This window comes from Penicillium subrubescens (assembly GCF_028828155.1).
Source record: "Penicillium subrubescens strain IBT 31985 chromosome Unknown utg000011l_segment0_segment0, whole genome shotgun sequence".
Taxonomy (NCBI): Eukaryota; Fungi; Ascomycota; class Eurotiomycetes; order Eurotiales; family Aspergillaceae; genus Penicillium; species Penicillium subrubescens.
Genome location: NW_026643161.1, coordinates 1,827,451 through 1,853,029, shown reverse-complemented (window position 1 = coordinate 1,853,029; position 25,579 = coordinate 1,827,451). Strand labels below are relative to the sequence as shown.

Sequence of the window (25,579 nt, the reverse complement as noted above, 5' to 3'; positions counted from 1 at the left end):
CCTTCCATTAGACTCCATCAAAAACCAGAAGACTTCGAATATGGACAGCCCCAAATCCCAGACCACGCAACAATGACCGGCCACGATGAATAGGGAACTCAGCAACGACCAAAACAGTAATGTCCTTCTGACTGATGCCAGCTAGTTCCAAAAGCTGAAGCACGGCGAAGAGCGTCTTGCCCGTCGCAAGAACATCATCCACAACAACCACTGGAGAGCCTTTAGGGATCAGGTACCGCTTCATTTCGATCTGTGTCTCCTTGATATCACTAGAAGTTGAAGACGAGATATGTGATGTGAATTTGGTGCCCGAGATATTTGGTGGTGGGAGTTTGCCAGCTTTGCGAATCAATGCCAAGGGGATGTTGAGATGCTCTGCCAACGAGGCGGCAAAGATGTAACCGCCAGTCTCGCAACAGGCGATAGCACTGATACGATCCCAGTCTTCAAAGAGATTTTCCCTCAGGAGGCGTGTACACAGTCTTAGCCCATCGGGCTGCTGCGCGATGTCGAGGACATGTTGGAAGGTGATGCTCTGTCGTGGAAAGTCCGGTACGGGGCGCACCATGTTGGCTAGTCGCTGGATAGGCTCGTCGAAGAAGGGAAGCAGACAGCATGCGGCAAAGTGGTTCACTGCCTCGTTTCCGGCTTCCTCGTTCTTGAAGACGAGACTTGGACAGGAATCGAATGCGGTGGGCTGGTTGTCATCGTCTTCACCATCCAGGGGACAGCCTCGACGTGCATGTCGGGTATGCTTGCTTGCTTCGACGCGAACCTCAAGCAGTCTGCTCTCTGGAACTAGATGCGAGTAAGCTGCGAGAGGGTTTTCTTCTCTCATCCCTGTGATGAGCAGAACATCCACATCCATGGCGCCGTACACCACGTCCAGAAAATGTTCTTCCAGTAGTCCAGGTCGACTCCCCACCTGGTCATTGAAAAAGGCCGTCAACGCTGTCCGATGTTCCTCTTTGTACGCACGGTCTTGAAGCAGCCGAGTCAGATCAACGCCGGGATTTGCTGTAGCGTATTCCGTCTTCGTCGCATTGCTGATGCTGACTACACGCGCCGTGAGGCTTTTGTCGACACATGTACTGAATGCATTGGCCCAGATATCAGCGCCATAGTCCTTGCCAGCACCACTTTCACCTGTGACGAGGACGATGAGTCTCTGTCCGATTGGCAAGCTGCGAAGAGGACAAGCGTAAGCGAGCACATTGTGTGGATCAGCGATATCTTTAAGACGAGCTAGGCGTGAACGGTTCCGGCCGAAAGCCTTAGCCACTAGCGCGGTGTCCCTGGGGTCAGGCCCGAGGTCTGCACTGTACACTCCACAGCATTGGGGTAGAAACCCCATGGCGACATCATAAACCCACGTAACAACCGTGCGAGCGAGGCCAGCTCCCTCTTGGTCGCGCGGCCAGACTCCAGTGATCACACAGGCAAACTCCCAGTCTCGACAGCCGAAAGCAGTGGCATCAGATGCTAAAGAGCGCACCGCTTCGCCACCGTGGAGAAGGTGCAGGTAGCAGACTGGAGTTGGGCGAGTTTCAATAGCCTTGATCAGAAGATCGACAGTGGGCGAACTTCCGATGTCTTTCAAGAATATGCATCTTTTGAACGAGGACGTCTTGCCTCTGTCATGTCCATCATGCATCCCAGACATGTACATATCGGCCATGAACAATCCATTCTCATCCACGGTCTTCGAACACTTTTCGGTTCCAAAAAGGTCATCAAGGGAAGCGGTAGTTAGCGCGAGGTCCGCCCCAGGATCCTCGAACGAGGTCACACCCAAATGCAACTGGCCCTTATCCCAGTACAAATACCCGTCCACAGAGCACCCGTCGGAGAGGTCCTTGGCGACGAGGTTGTCCAGGTAGTTGAGTTTCATGATTGCTTCGTTGCTATCTCTGAGCGTGATCCTCCAGTTGCGAACAGAATGTTTCGAAGCCGGGTAAGCTTTGAAAACGACGCTGGCGACAATGCCAAAATTGGTTCCGGCACCTTTTATCGCCCATAACAGGTCGGCTTCATTTTCCGGGCGAACGGCACCGGTTGGACAGTGTTGTTTTGGGACCTCTCCAATGCACAAAATTTGGCCATTTTCAACGCTGACGATCACGGCACCAACAATGGCATCGCACGAGAGCCCGTACAGCCTAGACAGATGTCCGATACCACCTTGTAACCAGAGGCCTGCGCCTACACTTGGCCGGGACCCCAAGGGCACTGTCAAACCCTCCGCCATGGCTTTGCTAATAATATCGCCAGTCTTACAACCAGCCTCAGCGATGATCAAAGGGCCAGAAGTAGAATTGGAGACGGGTCCTTCTGCACTTTCTGCAGCTGGGAGGATGTGCAATTTATCGAAAGCACCCATATCAACGGAGACAACGTTAGGCCTTTGACAGTGGCCACTGTGACCTCCACCAGTGATAGTCAAACCAACCCGGTGCTTCACAGCCCACTGAACGCACTGCTGAATATGTAGAATCTCCGTCGGCTTCACAATAGTGGCAGGACGGTGGGAAGAAGCCTCACGGTTTTTAAGAACCCTATCCTCCTTCAATACCGGGACTTGAACTGTTAGCTCCGATACAGCAGTTGCGTCCCTGGTAAAAGCAATCATGATATCAGGCGCGCTGAACACGAGCTGATTTGGGAAGGCTTTATCTCGTCGGCCCATGGCACGGCACAACTTCTGCCATGCGATCCGGAGAGCCCTGTATTTCTTGACATCTGGCAGTGTAAAGCCCGCCAGGAAACCGGTGAAGCGATCCAGTTCCTCGTCGTCATCTGCCACGCAAAAAGTACCCGTGGGGAAAGAAGCTGTTCGATAGCACGCTAGTCCATCGAGTTGGAGGGATCCTTCGCGATGGAAAATCACGACAATCCCGTGCTTGGGTTGCTCAACGAGCATTTCAATGGTCCGCTCGATGACCTTGCCCTTGGGGCTCATGCCATACATGCTGTGGCAGAACAGTATGGCGTCGTATTTCTCGTCTCCAGTAATTCCCAAGGTCTTAGAATCAACGTTGAAACGCGCTCGATGGATATTAGGCGGAAGTTCTAGATCCGGCAGCGGAGATTCCCCCTCAGAGGTCGCGCGAAGCCATTCTTGCAACCGTGTAGCGAAAAGCTCGTGAGGTTCAAATGCCGTGTATTTTCCGATCTTCTTTCTCAGAACTCTGGGTAGGTATCCAAGGACGCTCTTCGGGCCAGGTCCAACATCCAGAATCGAGATACTGGCATCTGATTTCAAAAAGGGGGTCAGCAGGTGAGTGAGGTGAGGGATGATGAAGTTTCGATATGTCTTCCATCCTGACTCCCGCATCAAGATTTCGAGGCCAATACTGTATTCTGCGTCGGTCAGGGACTGTCTGATAAAGGAGTCCGTTGCGATGGGTTCCTGTCGGAGGGCTACCTCGAGCAAGTTGAGGGTGGCCATGTTGGCGAGGTGTGGTGTAGTGTTTGGATAGCGTCAGGAATAGCGCCGGGGATAGATAGAGGCAGATGAGGATAGGATTAGGACTCAAATACTTCGGCGCCTTCCAGATACGGGATCTCCCAGTTTGGAAAGGTACAGATTGGAATAGCATGCCTCTGTTTATAAGACCCGTCAAGCAAACAAACTTGTTGGCTGCTGTCCTGTTATCTGTGATTCAAGTCTCCTGCGTCTCTCTACATTTTTCTTACTATAGCCATATTCTAGAGTTCTTATGCTTCTACCATCTCTCGTAGTACGTACTCAAGACTTGTCAGTGGGTCAAAATAAGATCCAACATACAGGGATATTGCACCCAGCTGCAAAAGCAGACAAAAGGTCATTTTGTCTTTATCTGCACCGTGAATGTCAAGCAGTATCTTCTTTCTCTCGTTCTTCATTTCTCCCTCTCTTCCACCCTAAGTATTTTTATTGCCAGCTGGCTATGGAGCTATTTAAATAAGATATAATGTTTTCCTCTTCAGGTTAACCCTCCCCTCCATCTTCATTTCTCATTCTCCCCACATTTCTAAACCATAGAGATTGATAACCCTATCTCGAACAACCCACCCCCATACTTCGGGGCTGAAGGTGATCCAATCACTAGTGCGGCGACTTCGATTTCGACTTCTTGGTACTTCTAGATCGGAGATGAGCAATCTTACTTGCATTTCTTTCACATTGGCTCCTGGGTGAATTCAAATTGATTTAAGGGACTGTTTACTCATGTCACCTTGCTTTGCTTATTCGGTTCCTTTAATTTGATTGGACTACTCAGGAAGTAAGAGATATACCGGAGGCAAAATGCAAGTACCATCATGTTGAAGAGTAGACAATTGAAAACAACGCACTTATTTTCCTCATGGAAAAACGAGCTAAAAGTAGTGTCATAATGGGGGTGTATATACTCCGAGTCGCCCTTGAGAATACCACCCGACGTAGTTTGCCTATTCGCAAAATTAGTTCCCAATTAGTAATCTAATGCATAATCTAATCCGAGTGAAGTAGATCCTAATATTTAAAGGATTAATGTCTCTACTTGCTGATTTGAAGAATGTCTTACGATGGCAAAGTGTTGCCTGTCATTCGCCCCTTGTCTCCATAGTTAAGCCAAGCCTTTCGGACCACCCAAGTCTCCCGTGTCGCCCCACGTGGAGTGTCTCTTCCGCCTTTTCCAGGCCCGCGCATTTCCTCGTCGACAGACATTCTTCGTCCAGCTTCACACTCCCGGTCAATCTTGTTAGCCCTCGTTGACCATGCCTTCGGTCGTCGAAACCGCCTCACCACACCTCCGGATGTCCGCAGCCAAGGCGGCCGCGTCGTCGTCCTCTGCGACTACAGAAGCTCCCCCCGCCAGAATCTCGCCGCCGGAGACCTCCTCAGTTGAGGACCATTTCTTTTGGACGTATACAGAGGAGCCACACCGTTCCAGGCGACAGGCAATTATCAAGGCCCATCCAGAGGTATGTCGGAACCGTCCAGGATCATCTGCGCATCTGTTGCCCCTGGCTCGGCAGTCTTCCAGCCAGCGGTTGCGGAGGTAGCAACATTGGTTCCCTGGTACATTGCCACCGTTCCTGAACCGCATTGCTAACTCCTATTTTGACTTTCAGGTCACCAAACTCTGCGGCCCTGAGCCCCTGACGAAATGGGTTGTTCTCCTCGTTGTGTCTATCCAATTGACCTGCGCGTACCTCCTCCGCAATACCTCGATCCTTGACTGGCGTTTCCTGGCTACGGCATACGTGGTTGGAGCTACGGCGAACCAGAACTTGTTCCTCGCTATTCATGAGATCTCCCACAATTTGGCCTTCCGGTCGCCCTTGGCCAACCGTGTCCTGGCCATCTTTGCAAACATCCCTATCGGACTGCCATACAGTGCTGCCTTCCGGGTGAGTATTCCCTGTACTACGAGCAATCAGGACTGACAGGAAAACTAACACACAACTCTGCAACAGCCCTACCACCTCACCCACCACAAATCCCTCGGTGTAACCGGCCTAGACACCGACCTCCCCACCGCACTAGAAGCCTTTTTCCTAAACTCCCTCCTCGGCAAGACATTCTTCTGCACATTCCAGATCCTCTTCTACGCCGTCCGACCCATGTTCATCTACAGCCCCCCTTCACCTCAATCCACCTCCTAAACCTAATCGTCCAACTCTCTTTCGACTACGCCCTCACCAAATTCACCGGCTCCCTCCAACCATTCTACTACTTCATCGCAAGCTCCTTTCTAGCCGGATCCCTCCACCCCTGCGCAGGCCACTTCATCGCCGAGCACTACTTCTTCTCGAACGTGAAAACAGGCGGCACAGAGTCCCTCGCCCAACTTAAGCAAAAGCCCGCCGCTAAGATCGATGCTTCGCATCCTCTTGCCGAGCTCGCTCCGCCGGAGACGTACTCTTACTACGGCCCGTTGAATATTCTCACGTATAATGTCGGCTTGCACAATGAGCACCACGATTTCCCTGCTATCCCCTGGACGAGATTGCACAAGTTGCATGATATTGCGCGGGAGTTTTATGAGCCGCTGCCCTGCCATCGGAGCTGGGTTTGGGTTATTTGGACTTTCATCCTGGATAAGGATGTTGGTCCGTGGTGCCGGGTGAAGCGTGCTCAGGGTGGACGTGTTGTCGGTGGTGGTGGTGGTGGTTCTGGGAAGGCGTACAATGGACGTGGTGGTGAGGGGATCTCGGCTGAGTCGGCGGGTCCGGCTGGTGAGGAGGGTGATGGGTGGAAGGAGAGCGAGATTCAGTGTTAACTGGATACGTGTAGTTCCTGGGCTTTTCTTTTTCTTCGACGTTATGACCTGTAGACTGTAGATTTTAACCAAAATTATAGCTTTTTTTCAATGTATTGGCTGTCAGGCTGTTGTCGTGGCACCTATCACTCACTTTCTAGTAGATTGCCTGTGAAACGCATATGCAAGTGCCTACTACGGATGCCATATAACTGGGCCGAAGTGACAGACGACGCCAAAGCCAGGCTTCATAGGCTCCTGATTTTCTCCCCAATTGGTCGAGAATTCTACATCTACGACGAACAGGCTATCTTAATATACAATGGAAGCAATTATATGGATTATCTTCCAAGGTTCGACTATCATTATGACACAAGAGAGAATCGAAGCACTTAGTCCGTTGATCATAAGATATTAGACAAGAGAGGAAATGTAAGGAAAAGCCAGATGGCGGGGGACTGAGAGCAGAATGGGACCAAGGAGCTTCGAATCTCGATAGACCCACAGAAGACCGGGTAGAAAATGGACGAGGTACCTGCTATGGATACCGAGTGGAAAGGAAAAGCGGAAAAGGAAAAAGAAAAGGCGGCAGGAAATCACATAAGGAGGCTGATGCTGGAATCAAAACGGCAGGCTCTTCGAGAGACACAAGGACAGTAGATAAGGGCTCGGGACAATTGTTCGCGGGAAAGGGAGGCGTTGAGACGTGACCGGGTTCGTAAACACAATGGAGACCACGGCGCAGCATGGTCCATCTACGCAACGAGTCTAAAAGAAGAAGTAGGCAATTAAGAAGCTGAGTAGGCACAGCCCGGCGACAGTTTGAACAGAGACTCCAGACTCGGTCTGTGTGTGTGATTGCTGGATTGTCGCAGGGGCGGCCGGCGCCTCGCCGCCAGTCTTGCGCTGCCGCAAGCCCTGATCTGCAATTCGGTCCTTGAGCCGTTGGATCTGCGCATTGGCCTCGGCAAGCTGGGCCGCCACGTCGTCGCCGGATGGGATAGTATTGACCACGGCGGCCTTGGTGTTTGCAAAGGAGGAGCTGGACTCGCTGTGCTGGGGGGACTCGACTTTGATGGACTTCTCGGTGAAATCGGGGGCGGGGATGGGGGATGGTTGCTCGACGGGGGTCTTCTTCGCAAGACCGACAGCTGGGGTCTCGTAGTTTCCACCGGGAGAAGTGTACGCAGGGGGTTCCTCCTCCAAGGCCTAGACGTGGAGGGTTAGAGAAGCGCGCGAGGAGTGCTAGTTGCATATCAACTTACGCCGTCAGTTGAGGGGTTCTGTTGCGGGGAGGCATCCGAATCAGCGGGAAGCCAGTTCACACGAATCTTGCGCTCAATGACTGCAGACTTGGACGCCTTCTCAAACTGTTGTTTCCCAAATAGTCAGTTAAGTCCTCGAGATTTCCGGTTCCGAAGGTGACGTACGATGGAGGTAACATTCGAATATTCCATATCACCACCGGTGACCGCAACAGACTGGACTAGGAACTTGTCCTTGCACTTCGCGTCAGTAGCAGGCTCCTCCTTCATGGCCTGCAGCAGGACTACACATTCCATCATGTCAGTTTCGTAGCTCTTGGCGCTTATCGGAGGCGGATCTCGAACCTTGGACATCAACTTGCTTGCCGGGCTCGATACGGCCGGAGTTGGGGCGAACGCAGTAGCTGGCACAAAGTCAGTAATCGGAGCGGACACGAATATGCGCGGAGGAGGGAGCGAGTATGACATACTGTTTGGGAGCAGTGGTCTTGACCTGTCGCACAACCAAAGAGATTCATGTTAGCCGCGGCCTGTGCTTAACGGGGTACCTCACGGGATTCTCCAACGTACTTTAAAGACCAAAGGCTCCTGGCCAGGGTTGCGCAGGCGAAGGATCTGGCATACTTCGTGGTTGAAAGGTCCTGTATTTCTCCATCAGTGTCTTGCGCCGGTCTAGGTAGCCAAGTTCCGGAACTCACGCTTGAAGCCAAGCTCGGGGGGATCGAGTTCGATGGACATGGTGATTGTGGGGATGTGAATAAGTGAAAGGGAAAATCGCGTGGGGTACTCCGCGAAACGTGAGGTTGCCGCGACGATGTTGCGATTGCGGTCAAGAAAGGTGAGGGGAGGTTTGTTTGCTGGTCAAGGGAGTCGGCGCCTCAGGAGTTGATTATTGTCCACCTGTTTGCCCGGGGATATCGCTGACTCAGCAGTCAGGTGATGTCACCGTATCTTAACAAACAAGACGTTGATTTCGATCTACAGTCTCGATCATTTCCTTGTGGGGAAATATAAAATTGGTCATACTCTGGCATATGTGGTACTGCCTCGGTGTACAAAACTCTCCATCCTCGGGATGTAAAGCCAATCCTTCATGATACCCGCATGTGATGTTGTCCCTGTGGGGGCGTTGCGATTAACATTCGTTACCTCTATTATGCAGTTCCCACAAGACCGATCTACTTTAAATACGCTATAAAACTATACAATCTTCAAGCAAGATCCCATAAATATCTGCAAGCATTGACCACAGTTAAAATTAAAGCTCCCTATACACGAGATGCATCCGCACGAGGGCACTAAGCTATGCACATGGATGCTGCTGACAGGCACTCCCTCCCGGCATGCATTACTGCGTACATACCCCGGTTCTACCTATCCACCTTATTAGCACCACGCTTGATGTGAATAATGGGTTTCTCCTAATAGGTACCTAGGTAACTATGTATATCTCATCTACTGTCTCTATAAGCAATACACAATGCATCTTGGGCTATGTCGATAGCCATGGATGTGAAGATTGCTCAAAGAAATATATCCCCTCCTGGATTCCCGGCTTACCCTAGGGCCGAACAAAGGGATTGACCTATATTATATATATTTGAGCGGATATACATATATACACATATTTACTTGAATATAGCCAAAAATTTCAAAAGAATTCCGACAGATGACGGGATTCTTAGATATACTGGGGCTAGGCTGCCCATGGTGCCTTAAAGCAACCTTGAAGATTGCGGAGCAGGCCCGCACTACTTATCGCTCGCCGCCTTTGCGATACGTCACCCAAAAGGTCCAGCTCTTACCAACCCACTCCACCAGCTGCCTCATATCCACCATTGTCGGCTTTAAACACTACTCCTTCACTTTTCTCGTCAGAGACATCATCCTTCTTAGGAAATCATCATATTGGTGCTATATCTCAAGCTCCAGCGCCACGGCTTTTCGAAATCACACCATCCTCCCCCACCTCGTTGTCACCAGCGCTATCAACCATGGCTTCCGACCTAGACCAGCTCATCGAGATGGGCTTTGACAAAGAAAGGGCGGAACTGGCAGTCAAAAAGACTGGTAACCGTAAGTCCTCATACCTCGTGGGCTACCCTGGTGTCGTGCCTTCTAACAAAGTGGACAGTGCAAGGGGCGCTCGAGTGGCTGGAAGAGAACCAGGACAAGTCCCTGGAAGAGATCAAAGCATCACAAGAAGACGAAGATGAGGATGCACCAGCTCTCAAGCCCGGCGAGGAAGCGCGCAGCTTGGTCTGCAACGAGTGTGGCAAGAAATTTCGAAGCACGGCGCAGGCAGAGTTCCACGCTTCCAAGACCGAGCACACCGACTTCTCCGAATCCACCGAAGAACTTGCGCCGTTGACCGAGGAGCAAAAGAAGGAAAGATTGGAGGAGTTGAGGCAGAAACTCGCGGCTAAGCGGGCAGCACAAGCAGAGCAGGATAAGATCGAGCAGAAGCAAAATGAGGTGAGTGGTATATAGGAGGGTTGGCGGGGTTTGACTGACCTTTTTGGTAGAATATCCGCCGGAAGAATACCCAAGAGAACCAGGACGTGAAGGAAGCATTGGAGAAGAAGCAGAGGGCGAAGGAGGAAGCGAAGAAGCGACAGGAGAAGTTAGATGAGAGGGCACACCTGGCGCGGGTCAAGGCACAGATTGAGGCCGATAAGGAAGAGCGCCGTCGTAAGGCCGAGCGCGAACGTGCTGAGCGTGCTGGCGTGGCTGTTCCCCAAGCTCCTGCCGCTGCTCCCACGCCCGCTGCACCTGGCCCAGTTGCATCCAAGCCTGCTTCCGCGTATACTGAGACTCGTCTGCGCTTCCAGACCCCGAAGGGCAATATTTTGAAGACACTGCCCGTCACTACGACTTTGTTCGAGGTCGTTGCTGCCCTCAAGGCAGATGATGGCCTTGAAGTTCAAAGCTTCACTCAGACCTTCCCGAGGAAGGTCTTTGATGCTGAATTTTTCGGAGAGTCATTGAAGGATCTTGGCCTCGTGCCTAGCGCAAGTCTTATAGCTCAATAATTTAGCACCGTCATTGCTCTCCTGGGGACCTTGGGGCATATATCGCTTGTCGCTTGTGAAGAATGAGTTATGAGTTGGGTTCTCATTGATTTTAGCCTTTGATATCAATTAGGCATTCGATGTCAATTAGAAGCAAGTCCAAACTTGTTGGAGAAACTATGCTTTCTTCGGTAGACTCTGGAACAATTTTGAAGTCTCCACTAGCAAATAACCCTTAACTAAATAAGGTAGTTCATTTGAGGCTCTGTTGTGATCAATTGGCTGCCTAGCTTATTAGCGGCTATCACCACGTGATATCGCGACTGCTCGCGCGAGAAGTAAGACGCGCTCGACACACTTCCATCACTATCATCAAACACACAACAACACCCACACAATATGCCAGCGTGAGAATTAAACCCCCAATCTCATAATCTGCGATCCTCATGGACTCATAAACTGATCGCGTATTCTCCAGTGTCGGCGACCAACATCGTGGTGGCCCCGCGGCCATTAGGATGCCTAATGGTCCGGGTCCCGTCCTTACAAACCCTTTCGAGGAACCCGAACGCCGGATGAGCGAGTACACTGCTATGCAAATTGCCACACTCCAAGCACGTCTGGATAGGAAACTTGGACCCGAATACATCTCTTCACGACCCGGTGGTGGCGGCCAGAAAGTGCATTATCTCTCCGCGGATAAATGCATTAACCTTGCAAACGAGGTGTTTGGGTTTAATGGCTGGTCGAGTTCAATTCAGAGGGTTGATATTGATTTTGTGTGTTGCCATGTTATTGCTTCTGGGTGAATGCTTGACTAACATCTGTGGATTAGGTTGACGAGAATGAAACCACGGGAAAGGTCAATCTTGGACTATCGGTTATTGTGAGAGTTACGCTTAAGGATGGGTCTTTTCACGAGGTACGAATGATGCTCTTTCTATGCGAAGGCACGAAGGTTTTCAGAATAGCGGCTGATAAATTGGCAGGACATTGGCTATGGCCACATCGAGAATTGCAAGGGCAAAGCGGCTGCATTCGAGAAATCCAAGAAAGAAGGGACAACAGATGCTTTGAAACGCGCACTGAGGAACTTCGGAAATGTCTTGGGTAACTGCGTTTATGACAAAGATTATCTGTCCAAGGTCACCAAGATAAAAACCGGGCCCGTGAGTGTTTTATCCGTCGGCCAGAAGAAGGCGTCCCTGCTTACCTTTTCCACAGGCTAGATGGGATGTTAGTGACCTCCACCGCCATCCGGACTTTGCACCAATAAAAAGAGAACCCGTTCCGAATATCAAAATGGTGGAAGATGATGACTTGCCTCTTCCACGTCCAACTGAGCCTGCAAGAAGCAGTGCCCCCAGCCATGCAACAGCGTTCGACGGCGATGGTGAATTTGGCAGTACGCTACACTGGCCAATTCCTCTTGGATTTCGCTGACAAGATATAGGTGATCTTTTCGACGAAGCCGACTTTGTGGTGACACATACTGGAAATCCCGACGAGATTGTGATAGAACCAGAGCAGCCTCAACAACCACCGACTCCTATGAACCGCCCATTCCCTCAAAGAGCACCACCCCCAGGCCGATTCGACTCGAATGTCGTCACCCCTTCAAAACCTGAGAGATGGAGCGATGCAAATAACCCTGCTGCAAGACAATCATTACCACCAAACGCGCGACAGAACCCATCTATACCTGATCAAAGACGACCGATGGCTGCACCCGGCCCGCCACATAACATGCCCAACGGTCGACCGAATGGCCCACCTCAGCCAATGCCGAATGCCAACGCACAACCTACGATCAAAAGAGAGCCCGCACCCACATTCAACCCAGACAACTCAAATCAGGCTCCGCCTCAAACTGTGGGGTTCTTCTCGGCCCGGGCGGCTGATCAGCTGCGAGATAACCCCAACGCCGCACCGATCCCTGGATCGCAATTCGATCCTCATGCGGAGAGTCCATCTATCCGCAAAACTGCCGGAATCGATCATACCAAAACCGTCGCGGTGGTGAGAACCGGAAATGGCGTCTCACCAGCCCCAGAGAAAGGACGCTCACAAGACTTTGTCAATCCTGCAACGAACATGCAGCACCGAGTTGGCGGCGCAGCAGGTCAGCCAGGTGGTTTCGGCAGCCCATTATCTCGAGGTCCATCTGTTTCGTCCTTCAAACCTTTGACCCGACCGAATATCGACCCGAAGAATGCCACCAACTCAGGCCCAGTCACCCGTGGGGCTAGCGTACCTCCACAAAATATCAACGGCAAGCGCCCTCCATTGAGCGATGTTACCAACGCCAATGCTTCACCTGGCACAAATCCCACCACCGCACCTCCACCTACTGGCCCGAATGACCCGAAGCGACCCCGGATGGCAGATAGCGCACATAGCCAGCCACAACAACAGCATCAGCAACCGCCTCGACCTCCTCAGCAATAAGAATACCCCATTTTGCTTTTTGAATATCACGGGGTGATGCATCGTTATGCAATGAGCGGGTATTATTTTGCCATTATCGGTATCTCGGCTTGTTTTCCCCCTTACTCAAGGCGTCATTGTTATAGCATGGTTAGCATGCTGGGAAACAATGGGGGCGTTGGGGTGTACGTCATTATTTTAAGATTGAGAGGTTGGACTCGGTTTATGTCTCGATGTTTGAGGGAGGAGGTCGAGGTCGACCTTCGATAGAACCTTTCATTAGTCTCATTACAGATCTAGATTTCGGAATTCAAATTACCAAACTTCTACAGGCTTCGAGGGGTAAACGTGTAGTAGAAAGATTTTCCTTGCCAGTAACGAGGGGATTAGTATCCTGTGATCGTGGCAAATTTCTTTTCAGATGTTGATAAATATCAGTCATGTGATGGTTGATCTATACATATGCCCGACATATGCCAAAAACCTTTCCACCAGTGTCATTTTTCAACGCAGATACTCAAAAACGGATACATGAAGTCCGTGATCCTTTATCTATCTAACATACTCGTGAGTCAGGGGAAGAGAGCCTGAGGAACGTGAAAAACGACCACGGACCCCGAATCGGAAAGAAAGGAATCGAAGGCTGGAATGGGGCCAAAAGGTAACGAGCGCATTAACCCGACAGCCGACCCTTCACAGCCTCCACAGCACGGCCTCCACGATCTTCACGACCTTCACGACCTTGCAGAGTACTCACTATGGAGCCGGGTTGCCCTGAAGTGAGGATGGGCGCATTTTGTTTTCTTTTCCCTCCATCATTTCCCTCCATCATTCTTACGCTAGTCCAAATCAGTGGCACCCTAGTGCATCTCTCCAAGGGCCAGGACCACCTACCTATTCAGGCACTGATCGCGGAATGCCGAAGCTAGCGTTATGTACTATATAGAACAGACAGGACCCAGCAGTGCCAGGAAAGTGTCAAATTGGATTTAGTTACTAATCGCGCACGAGTGAGGTCAGTCCCTTCTTCAGCTTAGAGACTGGGGCGGAGGTCGCTAGGGCCTCCACTAATGGGAAATCTCCCGGACGACTAGTCAATCCCGAAGATTCTGATTATACCGGGGAAAGTGATATAAGCTCCATCGTGATAGGTATAAGCGGGTTGTCAACTGAGATACCTCTAGGCTCCCAATCAACAAGCTAGCAAGCTTAACGACAATTCCGACTTTACCCCCGATGACTTGTCAAATGACGCTAGATAGAAACAAAGAAGCCACCTTCTTTGTAAAACAAATGAAATAATCGGTAGAATCAAAAGTTAGGGCTAGGGTTGGACCCGCCTATGCGCCCTGGGCCTGAGCGCCCACAGCGAGCAATATCAATGATCGTCCCAAAGTCGGCGAAAGATATCTATTGCAAGCGCCCCGGGATATTACTCGACTTGATTTTGATGTCTCAAGTGGATCTCGAAACTCGGCCTTGTTCATTAGAAAAGACTGATTAGCGTTTATGCTCCCTCACAACTAACCACCCGAGGATCTCAACTCCTGCCAAAAGTGGACTGTAAGAAAAAACTTATTGTGGAAGTGTCTACCTAGTCTTGGAGGACACTCGTGGCCTTCCGGTCGCCAGCACGAGTTAGTCTTCTATCTATACGCTATCCCAAATTGGGAACTGCACGTAAATGTGCAATCCAGAAATGGTAACAAGCCAGTGCACGTCAACGTGATTGTTCATGGTTCCGGGTGCACAGTCAGTTTTTATTTAATTATTTCCACAGAAAAGAATAATGACACATATTGATGACCTGTATGGAGGAGATCAGTTTCAGTCCCTATCATATTTCCAGACGGAATCCACGTCGCCCGGGGATGCTTTAAAAAGCCTGAAGGTTTCTCCACGAGCTCCTTTGCTTGCCACAGAAATTTATTTCTCTCAAGGACATTGTTATCCGTGGACTCGACAATCTGAGTACAATGGTCGGTTTGTTTAACTGGCTATGGACCGCCTTTCTCGACGCTTGTGGTATTGCGAGAGAAGTAACAGTGGACTATGGGCTAGTCTCTGACCCAGAGCTCGTGGGCTCTGTGGATCACTCCAATGAGGACATCAACTGGCGTGGGGCTCCAGGTGAGTACTATTTACTTGCTAGGTTCACGATATCTATGCTGCCGGAGCCACTGGACTGACTCCTTCTACTCGGCCAACCATAGTCTACCAAGCCACTGGAAGCCCCGGTGACATAAACCCCCAGAACTGCGAGGGATGTTTTGTTCGAAGACGGCGACCCTATATTGCGGATGGTAATTACTGCTTCCGACAAATGATAACTGCTTCAGACCAACAGCACTAAAACTCTATAGTGGACGCTTGAAACGTGACCTACGATGGAAGGCGATATACGGAAAAAAAAGAAAGCTCCTTATAGAAGCAGGTGAATTGGGTTGGAAATTGTTTATTGCGCTTATTCAAAGGTGGATTCGGAGAAAAGGGTTCGTTATACGGGGTATAGTCAAGGATCGATACGTTTCCACTTCGAGGCGCAGGTACGACGTTTTAGCTCGCAGGTATTACTGTAAACTTGGCCCGGGAAGATGCGACCGTGTCTAGCGTAATAACAGTGATTAGCGTAATGCCGTGCGTGGCAAAATCCTTATGTAACGGGCTTATACAAAGACCTGGCGGATTTAGGAGCTATTGGGAAAACGACAGTTGACCAACAGGATGATCGACGTGCCCACCCGCGGCTGTGGTGGTGTGGATCCTCCTAGGCCGGCGAAGCCCGAGAGGGAATGAGCAATAGATGAGGCTTCCGTGCTAGATACGGTGGCATAGATGAGACACCTCCACCGGAATCAAATCGGCAGTCTTATTTTCCATAAAACTCCGTATTTTCTTTTCTTTTAGTGAGTTAAATACAGTAAGAAAGGTACTTTCTATTGGTAGGGACCGTAGAAATAGACTTCCCGAACTAGATCCCCGGCACTGCACTAGGGAGACGTGGCGGAGCTAACTGGTGACCTTGGTTATGTTCCTGTTTGAATAGAAAACACAGGTCCTATCCCAGAAAGCCGAAGGATTGATAAAATTCTATGCAGAGGGATCGGTGACGAATAGTAATGGTGGATGGTAAAAGTGATGGTAAAGGGGATGGTAACGGGGATGGTAAAGGGGATAGTAAAGGGGATGGTAAAAGCGATGGTAGCAGCGGTAGGCTAAGGTACGTCCGCCCCACTTAGCCACGTTCTAAAAGTCGCGTTTTTTTTTTGGCTACACCTGTTAGCCACAGTCGTCCTGAGAACTCAAATGTACACAAATAAAATCTAAAACAAGATCGTCTTCCTCTGCCCTCCCTTTGCGTCAGTGCCCACAAGGTTCCTCGAACCGAGCTGTGCGTCACAACGTATATCGCTGCTTTAGGCGCCCCAAACAAGAGGAATGCGTTGAGTCGCTTGTCCTATCTGAGTAAATCCTGTTTCCCTGTGACCGATCAGCGTGGCGCCCCGTTTCGAGCAAATAATAATGGTGGGGAAGGGTCGGCCCGTCGGGATGGTCTACGGGTCCCTAGCTATTTGCCATTGTAGTCCGCAGGCGTTATCCGACAGGTAAACAGGGCACAAATCTATTCTTACCGAGTACGAAAAAAAGTCAGATGGGATGCTCTGGCGTGTAGTTTCTCGCACTCAATTGCGGCAATGGATACTGAAGCCCCCGAGGATGACGAATTGATATCCGGGTCGCATGATGACTTGATAGATCACATTCGCGACTATTGTTTATGGAATAGCCCTGCGGGCGGGGCCCATGACCTTCGAAAATTATTTTCTATGTGAATTACTGGTAGACTCATGGGAGAAGCGCAGGTAGAGGATCCAAACGTGCAGTCAGTCCCACGAAGAAATCTACTTTGGGTCTATCTGACATACAGTCCTATGTTGTGGGCTACCCCTTTACAGAGCCTCACACCCCAAGTACCCACTCTTCATTTCCGCTCAATCATAATGTTGGAATCATCATGTTAAGCCGGATCTGAACCCTAAGGTCATCCGGGCAGTCGTCCTTCATTGTTATTATTTTTGGACATGCATTTCTGTAAATATCTTCAGAGTACGCAAATGCCAGCTTATAGGGGATGATGGGTCACGCTCGGAAGAAGTCGCTTAAATCAGGAACGCGACTTAATGGGACATGAAGGTATGCAAGTCGGAAATGGTTTCTGAGATGACGTAGAAGCGGGGGCAATTAAGCTCACGTCGAACCATTATAGCCTTATACAGGGAACCGTTCGGAGTTTTGACCAGATGACCACGAACATGAGTGAGTTGGTGAGGTGGTCAGGGGTAAGAGAGCCAGGTCCAGGGCTACTACTAGATTAGCAGGCCTTTCTTGGGGAACAAAAGTACGGTACTTCACACGTCAGAATTTTTTCTATTTTTCATTCCCTGTTATATCGTTTTACCGATGGAGTGGTTTTGTGGGATTCCATTTTTTCGGATCCATTTCAATATCAGATCAAAGAAAATAAACTCGGCAGATTTGTAGAGAGACGACTCGACAAGTGAGTCGACAAGTGGGTTGTCATCGACAAGTGGGTCGTCATCGACAAGCGGGTCGTCGACAAGTGAGTCGACAAATGATCAGATAGTCCAATCGACAGACGATGGAAATTGAAGTGTCATAGTATATCCTATGAAGGACAAAAATAGACAGCTAGGCTCGTCTCGACTAGCGGGTCTCTCAGGTTGACGGTGAATTCAATGATTGCTATCAATATCCTGTTTCATGGCCTAAGAGTGATGACCCAGCTCTGTTTCCGCACATAACACTTGACAGAAAGCAGGGGATGGCGAGACCCCTGCTAGCGACAGCGCCAGCGATTTCTGCATGATCGTGCGGGCTATTGTTGCAAATGAAAACGGAACCCAGCTAGACGATTGATCTGGGACATACCAGATTTTCTACGAAAATTTGTGCAATCGTCTCGGTACTTTCCACAGTAGTTGCTTTTGCACGGTCAATAGAATGGCATACAGAAGCGCCAGTCCCGGCCTTGATTAGCTTTTCAGATTACAGCCGGAAGTTCAGGGAACCCGGTTGCGAGACCTATGTACTTTTCAAGTCCTATTCTCCCAGCTGGAGAGGTGTGCACGGCCTTTTGTCCTCTGTTTGCCTGTGTTCTGGTACTTTTGTCAACATTTTCTTAGCGAGCTGATTGACACGTCTGATCAATCTGGGACAGCGAGTGAGTCATTTTTCTTCGGAATCGAGCCCAGAATGCTCCAAATAATATTTGCTGCAATCAAGTTGGCCAAGTCAAAAGCTGGGAAAGTTAGAGTTCGCTATCTTGGACAACCGTACTCCTGCATCCAAAAGAGGATCTAAATTGATATCCTGTACTTCCCGCCGGAAGCAGGAAACAATTCCCCGGGATACTTAAGTAATCACTGCCAGCATATCGTTCTCAACGGCCAGCTAGAAAAGTTGGAGTTCGCTATGTATCTTAAAAACAGTACTTCTGCATCAAAAAGTGGATCTAATTCGACCTCTCGTACTTCCTGCCGGAAGCAGGAAACACTTCCCCGAGATACTTGAATGTATTAATTTAATCACTGCCAGAATGGCGTTCTCAACGGCTAACCCCGGGGGCCAGATCGTGATCCGATTGCCAGCCGCCTAACTCACCCACCCATATTACCCATCTAGAAGTGTTTCAGCCTAGTGAGCGCCCGGCATTCGAGCCTGTCGGTGGACTCAACGCAACCCATTTCACGATCCCGGTTGCCTTCTCTGACCACTACAGGCATGCACATCCTGAGAGCAAAGAGATACACCGGCATTTCATTATTTGTGGTCACGACTCGAGAGGAATATGCACGAGCGAATATCATGCAGGGATCCAGTGGTCCGCACCGGCTTTCTCTTTGCATTTCCGGTCCCACAAAACATATTGATAGTGCCGGAACTGGCCTTTCTAGACGTGAAGGATCGCCCGGGAGAGTGGGTAGAGATACGGTCTTGATGTTTGGCTGCGTCTGCTGTCGAGTGCCCATAAACTCGCAAGACCCGCGAGCTTGTGGAATGATGTAGCTATCTGGGTTGGGATTTCGGCAAGAGAACGGCTTTCTTGCTCTCGACGGCTTGCAAAGGGCTGTTCCAAATAAACACCTGTTTGAGTTTACCTCGATAGAGTTCACCCCACCATTCATTGAGCGTAGTTCTTTCTAATGGAACATGTCGGCCTGATTGGTCCATCTTAGATGTGGACAGCTATACTTCCGAACCTTTGGAAAGCATAGACGATGTTTGGGTAGTCGGAGTCCATCACGACCTGGATAAGCCTTGAAATCTTGGAGTTCCTTAGAGGGTCCAACGGGTTCTACATCGCTCTTCATTGTGCCCTTTGACTTGTTGAACAATGAGTGACGAAGTACTCATTATTAACCTTGCCCTTTCTAATATTCATCATCTTGCACTATTGTTCGACCTTTTTACAGCAGTGATGAGGGGCTCTGCTAGCTTCAGTGCCATCGGTATCTTGACATTTACGCTCCGTACCCATCCCGCAGGTTCCCTACATTAGATACCGAGCAAGCAGGAAACCCCATCTCACCAAGCGTATAGGAAAACCCAGATTTGGCCTTATTTCGGACTCTCCAATTACTACCGTTACAGTTCAATATCACCAGAGACTCTTATGTTCTTTAGTAATTAATTATCGCTTTATCTATGGCGATCCTCTTACTCCTTTATAAGCCTCAGGTATGTGCTCTATATTTCCTAAATCCACCGAAAAGGTGCTTGCCAACATGCACCCACCAGAATTCCAGGCCGAGCAATATGGTACAAACTGCATGAGGAAGGGAGTCAAGTCTACAGCTTTCTGGTCCTGATTTTCAAAATTTCTTAGGCTGATGGCGTCGTAAAATATAGGACTCTTTGAAGCTGTGATGCCAAGGTCCTCCCTCCATGGACATGCATAAGCCGGCACGAGCCAAGTGTTGATTAAACCTGAACAAGAGATATCCAGCAGGTCGATGAGAGCTTAAAGAAAAACGCGTAATTCCTGACCCTCTGTGAAGCAAAATATTCTCTACCTTGCGAAGTCTTCGGCAAAATCCCGTATTGTTGTGGCTCCCGACAGGTTCTACTGGACTGCTCGCCACGCAATCGGTGCAGCGATGTCGTGATTACCTCCACCACGCGCACCACCGCCAAACTTCCACTAGGACCACACTAATCAACAATTTAACCGGCTTAATCTCTCCTGTCAAAATGCCGAAAGCAAATATAGCTCCGTCAGTCTTAATAGGCTCATTTCTCAGAGAAAGCCGTACAGCTCCGCGGTCGCTAACGCCCATCATCCAATTATGTCGCCCACCTGCCGTTCAAGACTCGACGTCAACACGACTCCCCACCCGTCTTCTCGCTTCCACGTCTTATGTTGTATCTCCCCTGATATCGCTTGTGGGGTCGATGGCGTACATGTCTCGTTCTCCACATGGCCTGGGGGGCCCTGAAGATGTTTGATTTTTTTTTATAAGAACTGGATGCAGTCCACCCGCCCCTTGTCTGTGCAAAATCTATCAACAGTCCGCCACGTTTAAGCCTGGCAAGACGACTATTATCTTATCTTCGGATTTTCTGATTAACTCAGAAGATGGTGGAATTCGAGAAAGAAGTCGAGGCTGCGACTTCGCCAGCACTGTCGACAACGGCGTCATCAGACCGTGATGAAAATTACGAGTTTTACCGCCAGAACCGAGGGCTCGAGTATACACCAGAGGAGGCAAAGAAGACTCTGAGAAAAATTGATAGACGACTGATTCCCCTTTTGTTCGTTATCTATATGATTCAGGTACGGAGAAGACGTGGAGTGGGAGTGTATTGGACTTTGCGAAGACTAACTTCATGCAGTATTTGGACAAAAACAGCATCAACTTCGCCTCCGTGTACGGTCTCAAGCAAGGGACTCATCTGAAAGGACAGGATTATTCGTGGCTGAGTAAGATTTCTGCGCTTGTACTTATGTAGAGGGAACAGTCGCTTACATTATCAGGTTCTATCTTCTACTTCGGCTACCTGATTGCCCAGTGGCCAGCCGGCCTGGCTTTCCAGAAGCTGCCGGTCGGAAAGTTTCTCGGAGGCACGACGATAAGTAAAGAATACAAAGCTTTGGTGTTATCGGAAGGATTCTAACCTTCAAGCACAGTATGGGGTGGCCTGCTCATGACCACACCGGCATGTCACAACTTTGCTGGCATTGCCATTAATCGTTTCCTTCTCGGCCTCGTCGAAGCCGTCGTCAACCCAGGCTTTGTCCTCATGATGAGTATGTGGTACACTACTCGTGAGCAGCCCTTGCGTTTGGAATCGTATTACTGCACGAACGGTATTGCGACTATGTTTGGCGGGTGCGTATAAGCTCCTTTCTAGAGTATATCATTGCAGGCTTGAGAACCCACACTGATTTACCATGATAGCCTTATCGGCTATGCTGTCGGCCACATTTCTACGGGTCTGCCTCGCTGGATGTATGTCTTCCTCATTTTTGGCGCTTTCTCCGTCGTCACTGGTATTTTCGCCCTGTGGCTACTCCCCGACCTGCCATCAACTGCCAAGTTCCTGTCCGAGCGGGAGCGCGCGATTGCTGTCGACCGCGTCGCGATCAACCGACAGGGTGTCAAGAGTCCCAAATTCAAGTGGTATCAAGTCTGGCAAGCAGCCAGAGACCCGAAGACATGGCTGCTCTTCATCATGGCTGTGGGTGCCCAGGTGCCCAACTCGGCTTTGACAAGTGTACGTTTAATTTTCTTAACCGACTATACGGTCCATAACATTGCTTACCATAAACACCACTAATATTTTCTTTCAGTTCACCTCGATTATCGTCGGCACCTTCGGCTTCGATACCCTCGGCACCCAATACCTCCAGATCCCTGGTGGTGCAGTCAATTTCCTCACCCTGATAACTGGCGGGTGGATTGCGACCAAATACGCAGACAGATTTCATTCACGCAGTGCATGCATGATCATCGCCAATTTGACTTGCATCTTGGGATCCGGCTTGCTGGTTGGTCTGCCCAACTCGAATAAATGGGGCCGCCTCGTGGCCCTTTGGCTTTGCTATTTCCAGGGTCTGGGCTTCAGCATGAGTCTGACAATTGTCAGCTCTAATATTGCTGGTTACACCAAGAAGCAGGTTACCGGCGCGTTGCTGTTTACTGGGTACTGCGTTGGCAATATCATTGGCCCACAGACATTCAAAGACAGCGAGGCGCCTGGATACCACAGCGCTTATATTGCGTGAGTTTTTCTAATAGTATTTGTCTGGTCACGAGTATCGGAATTATCTGACTAATTAATTATTAGAATGCTTGCTGGATACGCGGTCAAGACAGTTTCGATTGTTGCGCTGTACTTATACATGTACCTCGAGAACAAGCGACGCGATCGTGCAGCAGTTGAAAGTCAAGAGTCGGAGGGCGATGGTGTGGAGAATGGAATGCTGGTAAGTATCTCATTGGCCTAAATGTTTGATTCGCATTGGCAAGCAACTGATGATTTATGCAGGATCAAACCGAGCTTGATAACAAAGCCTTCCGTTATGTCCTGTAAAATTAGAGCTAGCATACACGCAGCATTCAATCAAAATCAGCGATAGGTACATTTCATGGCTAAACCAACAGACAAAGAGAAACTTAGATACGGTCTAGTGAAAGAGCTGTCTACGCCACTGCATGAACATCAAACAGTAGCTAAAACGAAATCAAACTTATTTTAAGACCTCCTCCTAGAGGGGCTGAAGAGAACTCACCAGAAAATCTGAAAAGACGCGCATTTTACTTCGTTAAAACTTTACTATGTGCCGGGCAGTACAGTAAGTTGGGAAGACGGGACTCCACACGTGCCGAAGCTCTTTTTTGGTTTTGATATAAGTCGACTCTACGATCTCTCGATTTATTTCAGATACTAATTTTCTCCTTAGCTTCTTCTCTCTCCTGTCTGACTTACACACCCTAACAGAACCAAAGGAAGGTCTTTATTCCTCTCGGATCCCCTGCGAAGTTGCAGTAATCGCATGACACTCAGAGTTAGCGAGAAAGGACAAGAAGCGACTCACTCCACAGTCTGAAAGTTGAGCTGGCTTCCACTGCACTTTTCCCCTGATAACTTCGTCGTCAATGATAGCACGCAATGTTCGGAAACCTGCGCCAAACTGGTCCGAGTCCGGCAGCTGTGAAAGTCTGTCGTGTTCTTGAACCTCTCCCCAGTTGTAGTGTGAGGGCCTCTTGCACTGGCACATCTTGGTGTCCCGATTCTGGTTGGGGTAAGTAGGTTTCATATGCTAAATCAGGGGTTTCTCGGTCGCTGATCATGTCTCCCCCGCTCTCTCTTCCTTTTGATCTAGATCCATATTCTGGTAGTACGAGACGAAGATTTCGAGCTTGCCACACGAAAGCTTCTAGATTCTGGGTTTAAACCGGCCACTCCCAATCGCAATCCGGCCCCTGAGATTCTAGAATCACTCCCTGATCCTGAAAAGGCGCTGGAAGAAATTCACAGTGGCTACAAATGCCTTGACCAGTCCTCCCGGACCTTCGACTATCCGGCGGAACTTCCTGAGAGGATGGAGCAGCTTTTCTTAATACCGAATTCGTTCTCCCATTCCAACTTGCCCAGCACCATAACAAGTGAGACCGTGGACCCTACCGATTACAATATCTACGGGAATATCTTGTATCCGCTGGAGCAGGCATTAGTGGAAAGCTTTGTCAAGTCCGTGTTAGACGAGGAGGGCCTAGACAGTGAAAGTCTCTGGAGGATTACGACCTAGAGCGTGTTATTAAGAGCGTGGATATCAACGATAGTGGGTTATCTGGCACTTGGCACAGATATCATTGAAAACTCTGATGATCGACGCGCTGCGACCTGGTATAGCACGACTTTTGGCCGAATTTATGAGGAAAACCATGGGGCTATTAATCGACGTGTCACAAAACGACCTGGATCAGGCAAAGAAATGTCTCATGATATAAGTGGTGCTCCAACTTGGCTATTTGATAGAAAATGAAATGACTGGCTGGATTTCCTCCTTCATCGGTTGAGTTCGCATTCTAGACCTAGATAATAAGAAACTAAAATCTGTGATTGATAGCAGAGAAGCTCCTTAATTAGCTAAAGACCATGTTACTTTTCACAAGATCCTTCAACCGCGCTCCAAGTAGTGGTCTCTTTTGCAGAAGGTTTGGTAACGCGCTTTCCAACCTAATATCGCGATCAAAATCAAGCTCTGGTTTTCCTGGGTTTAACATCGGAATCATTCTGTTTATATCCCTGATGTCGATCAACCCTTTCGGCGAGCCTTCTCGCTGGTGCTGCGATAAGGTCTTTTCTCGAAAGATCCATTCATGACTAAGTGTTTTGACCGTTTGCCCATTCACAATCATCGATCGGCGGGTAGAAGATGGAATGTTGTACTGCGGCTGCCGGGGCCAACTCTGATAGTCGAACACCTCCGCGTCCACAAGCCGAACATCTCCCCCAGGCAAACTCAGCTTGTATCCTGGGATACCATGTCTGAACTGGAGAACAGGAGCGAAATCAGATTGAAAGTTGTCGATAAGCAAGGAGGTTAATCGATCTGCCGTGACCCCGCGATGGTCGACATGAATGACAAGGTCCACGTCTTCGGTTATTCTAGTTGGATCATTCGCAAGTAGACAGACTGCAGCACCGCCCATGACCGCATAGTCGATATTCAAAATGCCCCGCTTCCTTGCAAGCGTCGAGATCACAGAGTCGAGCTGGTCTTTTTGAAGGCCAGCCATGTAAATCTAGTTCAATGTGTGCAGAATTGACTATGGTAAGACAGTCTTGTTTTGTAAAACAGTTTAGGATAGTCAAATAGCTCAGGGAGTTTGGATTGTAAAGTCCTACCTACAATATGAGATATGAATGAATCTTCTAGGTCTGCAGACGGTCTCATTTCTTTTTACATACGATGGAGGCACATAAAGAGACCAAGCATTGTCTTATTCTATCAGGTGCTCATTAACAACCAATTGTTGATGCATAACTCTCAAAGCAGGGGGGACTGAAAGCCAATATTAACATGTAAGTTTCAAGAGATGAATACATAGGTTTACAGTCAAATAACTTCCGGCTGAATCCCTGTTGGCTCTGTCAACAATATTGACCTAAACTAGCAGAATCGTACCACTAGAGAATCGTAAGGCATGTTCGAGAACTTCAAATTAGCCTCATCTCCTGATCTTTCGTTTTTGATTTATGAGCTGAGTGGTAGAGGGATGAGTTTACCTTGAGATACTTTCATGAAAGTGGCATTGAGGGGTGTGCCGTCAATGGTCAAAGCCTAAAGATTATCAGTTCATTCGCCTTTTTCCTAGCCCGACAGGAAAGTGGATAGAAACACAAAGGAGTTATGTGAAAGCCTCCAGTGGGTCTTACAGCGCGCACCATCTTTTCGTAGCCCAATAGCAATTCTCTTTGTGCATGTGCTTGTTATGTTGAGGTTCTCTAAGATTGGAATACGTCCCCCAATGAAGAAGTAAGATTGGGAAGTTTACGAAAGAATAATTAGAAATGATCATTTAGGAATATGCTGCACCGCTGTCAAGGCAATGATTCC

General features: G+C 49.3%; 9 protein-coding genes across 9 annotated transcripts; 6 read left to right on the top strand and 3 right to left on the bottom strand.

Moving 5' to 3' along the window:
* Positions 1-7: 7 nt before the first annotated feature.
* N7473_012973 (uncharacterized protein) lies at positions 8-3,448 on the bottom strand (the record flags this gene model as incomplete). The annotated part of the gene is made up of 1 exon (XM_057158912.1): positions 8-3,448. One exon carries the CDS (start codon positions 3,446-3,448, stop codon positions 8-10), a length of 3,441 nt encoding a protein of 1,146 aa, XP_057002866.1.
* A 1,217-nt stretch (positions 3,449-4,665) lies between these two features.
* N7473_012972 (Sphingolipid delta(4)-desaturase) lies at positions 4,666-6,366 on the top strand. Its single transcript, XM_057158911.1, has 3 exons — positions 4,666-4,947; positions 5,098-5,380; positions 5,443-6,366. The coding sequence occupies exons 1-3, from the start codon at positions 4,741-4,743 to the stop codon at positions 6,246-6,248; spliced, it is 1,296 nt and encodes a 431-aa protein (XP_057002865.1). The 5' UTR covers positions 4,666-4,740; the 3' UTR covers positions 6,249-6,366.
* A 629-nt stretch (positions 6,367-6,995) lies between these two features.
* N7473_012971 (uncharacterized protein) lies at positions 6,996-8,230 on the bottom strand (the record flags this gene model as incomplete). The annotated part of the gene is made up of 7 exons (XM_057158910.1): positions 6,996-7,436; positions 7,493-7,597; positions 7,658-7,776; positions 7,838-7,896; positions 7,963-7,985; positions 8,063-8,133; positions 8,191-8,230. 7 exons carry the CDS (start codon positions 8,228-8,230, stop codon positions 6,996-6,998), a joined length of 858 nt encoding a protein of 285 aa, XP_057002864.1.
* A 1,058-nt stretch (positions 8,231-9,288) lies between these two features.
* N7473_012970 (uncharacterized protein) lies at positions 9,289-10,738 on the top strand. The gene is made up of 3 exons (XM_057158909.1): positions 9,289-9,568; positions 9,627-9,967; positions 10,018-10,738. Exons 1-3 carry the CDS (start codon positions 9,487-9,489, stop codon positions 10,522-10,524), a joined length of 930 nt encoding a protein of 309 aa, XP_057002863.1. The 5' UTR covers positions 9,289-9,486; the 3' UTR covers positions 10,525-10,738.
* Positions 10,739-10,877: 139 nt separating this feature from the next.
* Positions 10,878-13,239, top strand: N7473_012969 (RAD52 DNA repair protein RADC). The gene is made up of 6 exons (XM_057158908.1): positions 10,878-10,910; positions 10,982-11,282; positions 11,339-11,425; positions 11,493-11,672; positions 11,728-11,908; positions 11,957-13,239. Exons 1-6 carry the CDS (start codon positions 10,903-10,905, stop codon positions 12,949-12,951), a joined length of 1,752 nt encoding a protein of 583 aa, XP_057002862.1. The 5' UTR covers positions 10,878-10,902; the 3' UTR covers positions 12,952-13,239.
* Positions 13,240-14,906: 1,667 nt separating this feature from the next.
* N7473_012968 (uncharacterized protein) lies at positions 14,907-15,283 on the top strand (the record flags this gene model as incomplete). Its single annotated transcript, XM_057158907.1, has 2 exons — positions 14,907-15,060; positions 15,144-15,283. The coding sequence occupies 2 exons, from the start codon at positions 14,907-14,909 to the stop codon at positions 15,281-15,283; spliced, it is 294 nt and encodes a 97-aa protein (XP_057002861.1).
* A 5,304-nt stretch (positions 15,284-20,587) lies between these two features.
* N7473_012967 (putative MFS transporter) lies at positions 20,588-22,545 on the top strand (the record flags this gene model as incomplete). The annotated part of the gene is made up of 8 exons (XM_057158906.1): positions 20,588-20,785; positions 20,845-20,932; positions 20,987-21,085; positions 21,140-21,341; positions 21,411-21,726; positions 21,803-22,233; positions 22,300-22,438; positions 22,501-22,545. The coding sequence occupies 8 exons, from the start codon at positions 20,588-20,590 to the stop codon at positions 22,543-22,545; spliced, it is 1,518 nt and encodes a 505-aa protein (XP_057002860.1).
* Positions 22,546-23,124: 579 nt separating this feature from the next.
* On the top strand, positions 23,125-23,764 carry N7473_012966 (uncharacterized protein; the record flags this gene model as incomplete). Its single annotated transcript, XM_057158905.1, has 2 exons — positions 23,125-23,257; positions 23,355-23,764. 2 exons carry the CDS (start codon positions 23,125-23,127, stop codon positions 23,762-23,764), a joined length of 543 nt encoding a protein of 180 aa, XP_057002859.1.
* Positions 23,765-24,101: 337 nt separating this feature from the next.
* Positions 24,102-24,758, bottom strand: N7473_012965 (uncharacterized protein; the record flags this gene model as incomplete). Its single annotated transcript, XM_057158904.1, has 1 exon — positions 24,102-24,758. The coding sequence occupies one exon, from the start codon at positions 24,756-24,758 to the stop codon at positions 24,102-24,104; it is 657 nt and encodes a 218-aa protein (XP_057002858.1).
* Between the last annotated feature and the right edge of the window lie 821 nt (positions 24,759-25,579).